The sequence below is a fragment of the Mobula birostris genome, chromosome 8, assembly GCF_030028105.1.
Source record: "Mobula birostris isolate sMobBir1 chromosome 8, sMobBir1.hap1, whole genome shotgun sequence".
Classification (NCBI taxonomy): Eukaryota; Metazoa; Chordata; class Chondrichthyes; order Myliobatiformes; family Myliobatidae; genus Mobula; species Mobula birostris.
The window spans coordinates 137,216,728-137,227,804 of record NC_092377.1 but is presented as its reverse complement, the minus strand read 5'-3'; the positions used below and the strand labels follow the sequence as shown (position 1 = coordinate 137,227,804).

The following is an 11,077-nucleotide window of genomic DNA, read 5'->3' as shown; positions in this document are numbered from 1 at the left end:
TTTCTCCAGTTTAGTTAAAAATGTCAAGTTATAACTATTTGATGTGATTTCTAAGAAAGTGTACATCAGAAAGAGTTCACCCATCCTATTGCCACTTTAACTTTGGTACTACTTCGGATGATTGTGTTTTGATATGATTCCTTTGTTCTTTCTCTATTGTTTAAAAAATCTATGGGTGCTAATACTTATATAAGCTTTTTCAAGTTATATTACATACTATAATTCAGTTCCTACAATTTTATAGGAATCTCTCTTGTAAGCTACTCAATATGAAACAGTTTCTCCAGACTTCCATGTTTCCTCCCAGGTAAAACTTGTGAATCTCTTGCCACTAATTCACCAATTAATAAAAATGATGTTGGCAAAATATAGGCAACAAAAATCTTTTATGAGAGAGATGCAGATAAATTGGGAAAATTTGGATGGTGCTGGATCCCAAGAGATGTAATTTGTAGAATACCTACGAGATGGCTTTTTAGAGCATCTTGTGTTTGAGCCCACTAGGGAAAATGCAGTTCTGGATTGGGTGTTGTATAATGAACCAGATTTGATTAGGGAGCTTAAGGTAAAGGAATCCTTAGGAGACAGTTTGAGAGGAAGAAGTTGAAGTCAGATGTATGAGTTTTACAGTGGAATAAAGGGAATTAGACGCATGAGAGAGAAGCAGGCCAAAGTTAATTGGAAGGGGACACCTGCAGAGATGTTGGCAGAACAGCAACAACTGTAGTTTCTGGGAGCAATTCATAAGGCATAGGATAAATACATCCCAAAGAAGAAGAAGAAAAATGGAGAATGAAGCAACCATAGCTAACAAGGGAAGTCAGAGACAGCATAAAAGCAAAAGAGAGGGGACAGAAAACAGCAAAAAATAGTTGGAAGTTAGAAGATTGGGAAGCTTTTAAAAACCAACAGAAGGCAACTTGAAAAGCCATGAGAGGAGAAAAGATGAAATATGAAGGTAAGCTAGTCAATAATATGAAAGAGGATACCAAAAGTTTTTTTAGATATAGAAAGAGTAAAGGAGAGGCAAGAGTGGCTATGGGAGTGATGGAAAATAACCTTGAGAGGTAGTAATGGGGGACAAAGAAATGACAGACAAACCTAATAAGTATTTTGCATCAGTCTTCACTGTGGAAGACTCCAGCAGTATGCCAGAAATTCGAGTGTCAGGGGGCAGAAGTGAGTGTAGTTGCTATTACTAAGGAGATAGTGCTGGGGAAGCTGAAAGGTCTGAAGGTCTGAAAGTTATCTGGACCAGATGGACTACACCCCAGGGTTCTGAAAGAGGTAGCTGAAGAGATTGTGGAAGCATTAGTAGTGATCTTTCCAAAACCACTAGTTTCTGGAATGGTTCATGAGAACAGAATAATTGCAAATGTGACTCCATTCTTTAAGAAGAGAGAGAGAGAGGAAAAGGAAACGAAATTGCTGGAGAGTTAGCCTGACTTCAGTGGTTGGGAAGATGTTGGAGTCCATTAGTAGGGATAAGGTTTTGGAGTACTTAGAGGTACATAATAAAATAAAGCGAAGTTAGCATGGTTTCCTTTAGGGGAAATCTTGCCTGGCAAATCTGTTGGACTTTGAGGAAATAACAAGCAGGATAGACAAAGGAGTGTTAGTGGATGTTGTGTAGATGGATTTTCAGAAAGCCTTTGGCAAGGTGCCATGCGTGAGGCTACTTGACAAGGTTATAGCCCATGGTGTCACAGGAAAGATACTGGCATAGGTAGAAGACTGGCTGACTGGCAGAAAGCAAAGAGTGGGAAGGAGGGGGCCTTCAAGCAAGATTCCCTGAAGGTTAACTTGCAGGTTGAGTCAGTGGTAAGGAAAACAAATGCAAAGTTGACATTCATTTGAAGAGGACTAGAATATAAAAGCAAGGATGTTAGGCTTTATAAGGCATTGGCAGTACCACACTTGGAGTATTATGAGCAGTTTTGGGCCCCTTATCTAAGTAAAGATATGCTTTCATTGGAGAGAGTCCAGAAGAGGTTCTCGAGATTGATTCTGGGAATGAAAGGAATGAAAGGATTAACATATGCGGTGTGTTTGATGGCTCTGTCTCTGTACTTGCTGATATTTAGAGGAATGAGGTTGGATCTCATCGAAACCAATCAACTATTGAAAGGCATAGATAGAGTGGATGTGGAGAGGATGTCTCCTTTAGTGGGGGAGTCTAAAACCAGAATCAGAATCAGGTTTGTTATCACCGGCATGTGACGTGAAATTTGTTAACTTAGCTGCAGCAGTTCAATGCAATACATAATCTAACAGAGAAAAACAAGTAAATCAATTACGTATATCGAATAGATTTTTTAAAACGTGCAAAAACAGAAATAGAGTATTTTTTTAAAGTGAGGTAGTGTCCAAAGCTTCAATGAGAGCACAGCCTCAGAATAGAGGGTATTTACAACAGAGATGAGGAGGAATTTCTTTAGTCAGAGGGTAATGAATCTGTGGAATTTGTTGACACAGACGGCTGTGGAGGTCTTGTCATTGGATAGATTTAAAGCCGAGGTTGATAGGCTCTCGATTAGTAAGGGTGTCAAAGGTTATGGGGAGAAGGCAGGAGAATGGGGTTGAGAGGAATGATAAACCAGCCATGATTTGTAGCAGACTTGATAGTCTGAATGGCCTAATTCCGTTTCTATCTCTAAAAGGAGTACACAGAAGGTTAAAGTTTCAGAGCGGAACTCCTGAGCATTGTCCTGTCCCTCAGTGAGGCTCTGTGTATTTCTGTGAGTGAGAGAGAGAGACCCATCCATCAGTGAGGGTCAGTATGTTTGTGTGGGATCTGTGAGGGTTATGGGGATATAGAACTGATGGAATTTGAGAGCTGGCATGGACTTGATGGGCCAATAGTCTACTTGCATACATGCCATGGAGAAATATGAACATCAAAAATTTACATTGAGGGAAGTATGTAAGTGGAACTTTTTAGTATTTAGGTTTGGATGAGCTGAAATTTAAAATATGGAGTTTCAGAGTACAGTTAAACTTGGATTAGAATAGTTAAGAAACTGATAAAATGTATTATCAGCAGATAAACTGAAGTAATTGTGAAAATAATTTGTGTTATTAAAAGCAGGTAGCTTAAGCAAAGGCAGAAAATGGTGTTGAAAGCTTCATGTGAAGTAGATAAATAAAAGTTCATGGAAAATACATCTCAGTATGAAGCTCCCTGTGGAATTTCTTCAGTATTCAAACATGATTTCTGGTTAATAATAAACTCCGTAATTCAAGCAAACTTTTACAGTATTCTCTCCATAGCTGCAATATTTTTTCAACTGCTTGATCTAGGATTGCTACTGAATTTCAATCTTAATAAGTTTAACATATGTTTGTGAAATAATATGTTTTTTTATGAAGATCAAACAAGTTAACTAAATTTCTATATTCAGTGTTATAATGAAGGTTGTCACTAAAACAACTGCAATTCTCTGTTTGGCCCGAACCAGGCTGTGGAACCTTTGTCCTCTTCAAGTGAGGCATCTGTCAGAGTCCAAGGGCTGCAAGATGAGACTTGTCCAGTTCCTGACTGTTGGTGATCGAAGTGGAATGAGAGTGGGAGTGCAGGAGAGGGTCGGAAGAGATGTAATTGACCTGAATTTATTTGATAATTCCCTTCCCAGAAATATGAAGGAGTTTTTGGAAAAGGGAGACATTGCCATGGAAACAGCAAGAAGGTATTTGCTTATTCTGTTCACTGCTTATTAGAGGGTGAAAACTAGATATAATTTTCAGTAATGTGACAAAAACAATGTCAGAAAAGTACACACACCTCTTACCGTAAAACCATTAATTATAGTAGAATTAGGCCATTTGGCCTATTGAGTCTGCTCCTCCTTTCAATCTTCTCTGATTTTTTTCAACTTCATTCTCCTGCTTTCTCCCAGTAACTCTTGCCAATCAACCTCTGCCATAAATACACCCAATGTCTTGGCCTCCACAGAGGTGGCAAAGAATTCTACAAATTCACCACCCTCAGGCTAAAGAAATTCTTCCTCAAATCATGAGGAAATCCACATGGCCATGGAGAGAATGTACAAACTTCTAACAGACTTTACAAACTTTGTTGGATCTCCTTGCACAAAAACCCTAAGGAAAATGCAGGATCAGCTCCAGCCACTCTACAAGGCATCTGATTGCATAAATCAGGAGGCACTGTGGAGCACATTCCTCAAATTTAGTTACTTATCTCCAAGTTATGTTTGCTGCATGATGGCATGTAAGCCATGATCCTCCCAGCAGGTCTATAACAGATCTGATCTCAGTGATGACTGGTGTCAAACATAGATGTGTCGTTACCCCAGTGATCTTCTCAATCTTTCTCGCTGCATGTTGCACCTCAGTGACAAACAGATCTGATCTTCAGAACTAATGAAACTGCTCAACCTGTGAGGACCACACTCCAGAACCCAAGCCCCAGCAGTTGAGTTGCAGCTTGCAGCTGATACTGAGTGTGTTTGTGCACACTCGGATGGCGAGCTCCAAGATAAAATCAACCCTCTCATCAAAGCATACAAGAAGATGGGCCTTACACTCTACATCTACAAGTCCTTGGTTCCTTACCAACTTGGTCCACTGCCTGGTCACTACTGCAGGGAGTTCAGTAGTCTTATGGCCTGGGGGAAGAAGATATGTCCCATCCTAACAGTTCTTGTCGTGGTGCTACAGTACCTACTGCCTGATGGTAGGGGGTCAAAGAGGTTGTTGGATGGATGGGAGGGATCATTGACAATGCTAAGGTCCCTGCATACATGGTGCTTCTGATAAATATCTTTAATGGGTGGAAGAGAGACCCCATCGATCCCCCCAGCGGTTCACACAATCCTTCATGGGGACTTGTGGTCAGATGCCTTGCTTTTCCAATACCAGAAGGTGATGTAGCTGGTCAGGACACTCTTGATGGTGTTGCTGTAAAAATTGGTTAAAATGGGGTAGGGGAGCCTCACTCAACTCAATCTCCTCAGAAGTGGAGACATTCCTGTGCTTTCTTGACCAAAGAAATGGTGTTGAGGGACCGGGTGAGACCGTCTGTTATGTGCACTCCCAGAAACTTGGTGCTCCTAACTCTCTCCACAGAGGAGCCACGTACCTGCAATGAGAAATGTTCAATCTGCACCTTCCTAAGTTCCACAGTTGTTTCTTTGGTGCTGTCCACGTAACAGTCAAGAATGGTGCTTGCACCATTCTGCCGGACGTTCTGCCTCCTCTCTGTATGCCATCTCATCATTGTGTTGGTGAGGCCAACCACTGTTGTGTTATCATTGAACAATTTGAATTGGATCTAGCAGTGCAGTCATGCGTCAGCGGCATGAACAGCAGTGGGCTGAGCATGCAGCTCTGGGGAGCATCGGTGCTCATTGTGATGGAGCTAGAGATGTTTCTGCCAACAGGGACTGACTGGCCTTTCTATCAAGAAATCCAGGATCCAGTTACAGAGAGAAGTGTTGAGATCCAACGAGGACAGCTTACCCACCAGCTTCTGGGGGATGATTATATTAAATGCTGAGCTTAGGTCAGTAAGCTGTATCCTGGCATATAACAAACATTCAGGAGTGGAACATTTCCACCAAATCAGAATCAGAATTGTGTTTACTATCACAAACATATGCCATGAAATTGTTTTTAGGTAGTAGTACAGTACAAGGCATAAAAATTACTATAAGTTACAAAATCAATAAATAATGCAAAGAACAAATGACGATGTATTCATAAGTTCATGGACTGTTCAGAAATCTGATGGCATAGGGGAAGAAACTGTTCTTAAAAGGTTGTTTGTGGGTCTTTCCTGATGGTAGTTATGAGGACAGGGCATGATGGTGAGGGTCTTTGGTGATGGATATACCCTTCTTGGTGATGACTTTGATAGTGCAGAAGATTGTGCCCGTGATGGAACTGGTTGAGACTACAACTTTCTGAAGCTTCTTGTAATCCTATGCATTGGAAACTCCATACCAGATTGTGAATCATTCCATTCAGAATGCTCTCCACCATACATCTGTTATATCTGTAGGAATTTGCTATAGTCTTTGGTGACATACTAAATGTCAAACTTCTAATGAGACTACCTCACCTTTTTTTTGCTTTTTTAATATCCTAGTTTAATTCATATACATATTTATTATTGTAATTTATAGTTTTTTTATTATTATGCATTGTATTGTGCAAAGTAACAAATGTCACAACATATTAAACCTGATTCTGATTTTGAAGTGGAGCCACTAGCATGCCTTCTCCGTGATCATAAACACTATTCATCTGCCTGGCCCATCAGCCACATCCTAACCCAAATGAGGAAAAGTTATTGGTCTGCTCAGAACCCAAAAAACTCAGAGAGTCATAGACTGGTACAGCCTGAAAATAAGCCCTTCTTCCCACCATGCCCGTGCCATCCATTATACATGTCCTAGCTAATCCTATTTATCCGGAGCAGGTCCATAGATTTCAATGGCTGAGGATTCATATTTGTTAAGATGTTTTTTAAATATCATGAGAATACCTTTCTCTTAAGGTAACATGTTGCATACTCCAACCACCTTTTATAGGAAAAAAATACTGCTCAGATCCCCTCTAAACCTCCTGCCTCTTGTGATAAACATACATGCTCACCACATGTACGAGATTTTTACCATCTGCCCTCTGTATCCTTCTCACAATTTTATATTACTTCAATCAACTGCTGCACTCTATACCTCAATCAGATCATCCCTTAGCCTTCTTCACTCCAGGGAAAACAAGTCCAACCTATTCAGTCTCTTCTATCGCTCCAATCAGCTAAACATCCTGCAAATCTCCTGTGCACCCCCTGCACCCCCTAATGCAGTCACATCCTTTTTATAGTGTGGAGAACAGAAGCAAGTCATCCTCAATTTCAGTACACTGGAGAAAAAGAGTTTTCTATGGCAACCTTCATAGTTGGCTGTTTGAGTTCAGACTTTCTAAATGATAATGTGGACTAGGGGTCTGCAGGCAGCAACATGATCTTAGAACCTCAACTATAATGGCTGTATGAAATTAGTGCAACAAGTCTGCACTAGCCTGAAACCCCTGTTAGCTTTCCTTTACACTCCAGTGGAAGTGAATGACAGTTACTAGCAAACCTGGAGATATTTGATTCATGCTGCTATATATAGCTTCCCAGCACTGACACAGTCGATTTGATGAGCACGAAATTCACTAAAAGAAATACGAAGGAAATAACAAATGATTTAGATGACACATTTCATTTGTCATTACTCATTCCTGTGGTTCCTTAAGGTTGTTATAGCTGGGGTGCGGGGGGAGGGTGTGGAATCGTGGGGGTAAGCTCCCAGTACCTATTTAATACTTCCAATGTTGTGCAAATCATATAGCTCCTGACCCACACGTGTGACGTGGTTACTAAGTCCGTGCAACAGCTTCTACTGACCGGAGAAGGGGCAGAGGCGGGTTACTAGCGCCTTAAAACCAATCATTTCAGGCAAATGGGGTTCATCAGCCTTGGTTGCCAACTCATCTAGAAGAAAGAAAACTCTGATCTCAAACCTCCACTGCTTTGCAGGTAGCTGTACTCACACATGGGGAAGGCTTCTGGAGTAAACTTCGAGGATGAGTCCAGAACTGGAGTCCCTAAGGCAGTTCTGCATTGAGTTCAACACTGACTGGCAACTCCTGCAATGCCCAATGCCACTGGTGACAAACTGTATCAGTCTCTTTGCTCCTTTGGATTCATCAGCTGCGTGGAGAGGGGGAGCCTGCTACAGGAGCAACAGCTCGCTCTCCATATTGTACTGCCCTGGCTTGCATATCACATAGACTCATGGGATGCAACATCCATGGTCAACCGGACCAACAGAGGACCTCAGCTCATTCTAGGTACACACGTTCCTGCTTCATATATCCTGTGAAACCCCGCTGGTTTCCTTGGCTGCGTAAATCTAGGGAACACACACTCTGGTCCCGCCGAACCCGTGAGATTGAGATGGCTCTCCCACCCCAAACCCCAGTATGTGTGGATGCTGTGTAATCTGCTACCCTGTTACCAATTTCCCTCGGGATCAATAAAGTATGACTATGACTATGTTACAACTTGGTGTCAAAAATAACAGACAGCACACTGCGTACGATTGAAGGAATTGTATTTATGAATCTTAACTAAAGGGTTAGTAGAGTAAAGTAAAAAAAACAAAAGGGGCCCACTATAATTAAACAGTCAGATGTGCACAAGTTGGAGCTGAACTCTTCCGAAGGTCATACGTAATCACCTATCGTCAGTGGACCCTGGCAGTTTGCTCTCTCGAATCACGATCCCCCACCAGGTCGAATCCTACGACTGGTTCTCTCCAGCGTCTTCACCCTTCATCTCCCGCTGAACAAAAGTACCCAGCTCACACTGGTGTCAGGCACACAACACAAAAACACATTGGATGGCTCACATTCTAAAGCACCCATTACCTCTAACCATAATGCAAACATGGCTTCCACAGAAAGACCATCACGTTAGCAGTGAAACATTTCCCAGGGTGTTACGCCTGTTTGCAGTGTCATTTTAAATTTTCCTCATCCAGCTCCTGGTTTCATTATGAACAACTCCATGCCTCTGTAGCCACTGCTAAAATTATTATTGCATGGAAAACAGATTATCAGGTGACACTAAGAGACACCACAGGACAAATCTAGACCAGGAGATTATCTGGTCGTGGTCACATCTCTGATTCTTGAATTTTGCGACATGTAAATTGGTTGTATTAAAACAGTGACAAATCTCAAGATGGTCTTTGATGATGAAATAAATTGCAGAAAAAGAATTATTATATGGAGTCAATAGATGTTTATATATTTATACTGAGTGTGTGATGCTGTTGTTCAATGTGAATAACTGTCAATTGTATAATTTATCAGAATTTTTATTGTGTTACTAGAGCCCTGGATTGTGGAAACCATGCACGTTGTCTCTCTGAGATAGAACTTTTGTCACCTGTAACAAACCCAGACAAAGTGGTGTGTGTTGGGATGAACTACATGGATCACTGCCTGGAGCAGAATGTCCCATTCCCGAAGGAGCCTGTTATATTCAGCAAGTTTGATAGTTCTATAGTAGGGCCTTACAGTGACATCATCCACCCTAAAGAGAGTAATGTAAGTATGTTTTTTCTATAGTTTAAGGATCTTTTATAACTAGAGGGAAATTCATGGGAGGAAGGAGTCAAAGTCCTACTGGTTTGCTGGTGGAGTGAGTTTAAATTATTGTCCATCAAAAGTTCTACCTTGGCCCAATTAGATTCAAGAAGGGATACTTTTAATGTGAGATGTTTGCATTTGACAAAGATTGCTCTAAATTTATTCTGGTGAAGCAGCCACCTGAAAAGTTAAGCTGTAGTTCTTGACAGAAAACAGGGTGTGATTTTCAGTGATGCTGACAGAAATTAGTGCTTATTGTGGCAGTACTTAAAAACAGTTCTCATTTGTATTCTTTCAGGAGTTGGACTGGGAGGTGGAGCTGGCGTTTGTCATTGGGAAGAAAGGCAAGCACATTGAGGTTTGTTCATGTCTGGGTGCAGACCAGCTAGCAAGCCAGGGTTTACAGATTATCTGTGGCAACTATTATTCCGGTTAATGTACTGCACTTTTTCTGATACTGCACTTGGGGGAAGAGAGTCCATTGGGATCAAACAATATATTCTCACTACCCGCCGTTAATATATAGTATAAACTATTGACGTAAGGACAGGAGGGTCCATTCCAACACACTGGCAAATAAAAAAGCTTGACTGTGTAAATATTTGGGCAAAAGAAAGACTTATTGAGACTCCAGAGGTCCCAGAAACATAAGGATTATTTTTAAAGTACAATACTGTTTATGGGCAATTTTGCAGTAGAAGATAGAGATGGTATTTGTCATTGAGAGGAAAGAGGGACGTGTTAAAGTGTGCCCTTGATAAGGTGTGAGTGTTATCTGTAAATGGTACACATCATGCTGCATTGAATATCATCACTGATGCCTGTCTTCACTGAGACGTGACTCTGAGATATTGAAAGTAGTCCATGTTTTCCCAGGTTTCGTCATGAAACTTTTTATTGGAGGGTAGTGTGGGCACGTGGCCAAGTGGTTAAGGCATTGGACTAGCGACCTGAAGGTCGTGAGTTCGAGCCCCAGCCGAGGCAACGTGTTGTGTTCTTGAGCAAGGCACTTAATCACACATTGCTCTGCGACGACACTGGTGCCAAGTTGTATGGGTCCTAATGCCCTTCCCTTGGACAACATTGGTGTCGTGGAGAGGGGAGACCTGCAGCATGGGCAACTGCTGGTCTTCCATCCAACCTTGCCCAGGACTGCGCCCTGGAGAGTGAAGACTTTCCAGGCGCAGATCCATGGTCTCACAAGACTAACGGATACCTTTACTAGTGTGGTACATTCAGGGGAAGATTGGTAAAGGACCCCTGCACTGCAGACGTTGATTATAAGGCCCACCCTTTTTTATATGCTTTGACCCCGGTCTCTGAGTGTGGTCAAAGACAGACCTTCACTAAATTCAGGGGAGGGGTATTTGGGGATCAACATGGGAGGTGAACTGAGGGGAAGATCCAGGATATGGTCAAAGTCTCCTTGAAGAAATGCAACAGCCACTCTTGATTCCTGAAAATCCCTGATCTATGACTGTTCCAAGTAGAGGAGGAACATTTGGAATTAGACTGAGAACCCGGAGACCATGCAATCAGGAGCCTACAGAGACTCTGTGTAACAAGCAAACCATATACACACTCCATCAGTAGTTCACAAACCCACAGAGTCAGAGTGGAAACAAAGCACTCACAATCCTGCGGGATTGCTCAATTCAAAGAACCTTTAACATCCATAAAAAGAAGGCAATGTATTTCAGGATAATTTTCTTTGAGTCAAGTAGCTTTTTTCCCTGCTACACTGATGTTGCCGAAAGTCTTGACCCATGAGTTTCTGACTATGGATAAACAGCACCGCTAGGCCTCTTCTGCATGATTCACTGGGATCAGAAAGTACCTTCTATTGATTAAGGCAGTGGGTCCGCACTTGGGAGCCTTTCTTTTGGGGAATGATGTGCTGGTGTGAGGAATT

The 11,077-nt window shown here is 41.8% G+C and overlaps 1 protein-coding gene across 1 annotated transcript in view; it reads left to right on the top strand.

The window, feature by feature from the left end:
- The first annotated feature begins 3,516 nt into the window (after positions 1–3,516).
- The window catches only part of fahd2a (fumarylacetoacetate hydrolase domain containing 2A), a 33,100-nt gene continuing 25,539 nt past the window's right edge, over positions 3,517–11,077 (top strand). Inside the window, exons 1-3 of the mRNA XM_072267233.1 lie at positions 3,517–3,686; positions 8,907–9,123; positions 9,464–9,523. Coding sequence (XP_072123334.1) covers positions 3,517–3,686; positions 8,907–9,123; positions 9,464–9,523 — 447 coding nt within the window. The remainder of the gene's footprint in view (positions 3,687–8,906; positions 9,124–9,463; positions 9,524–11,077) is intronic.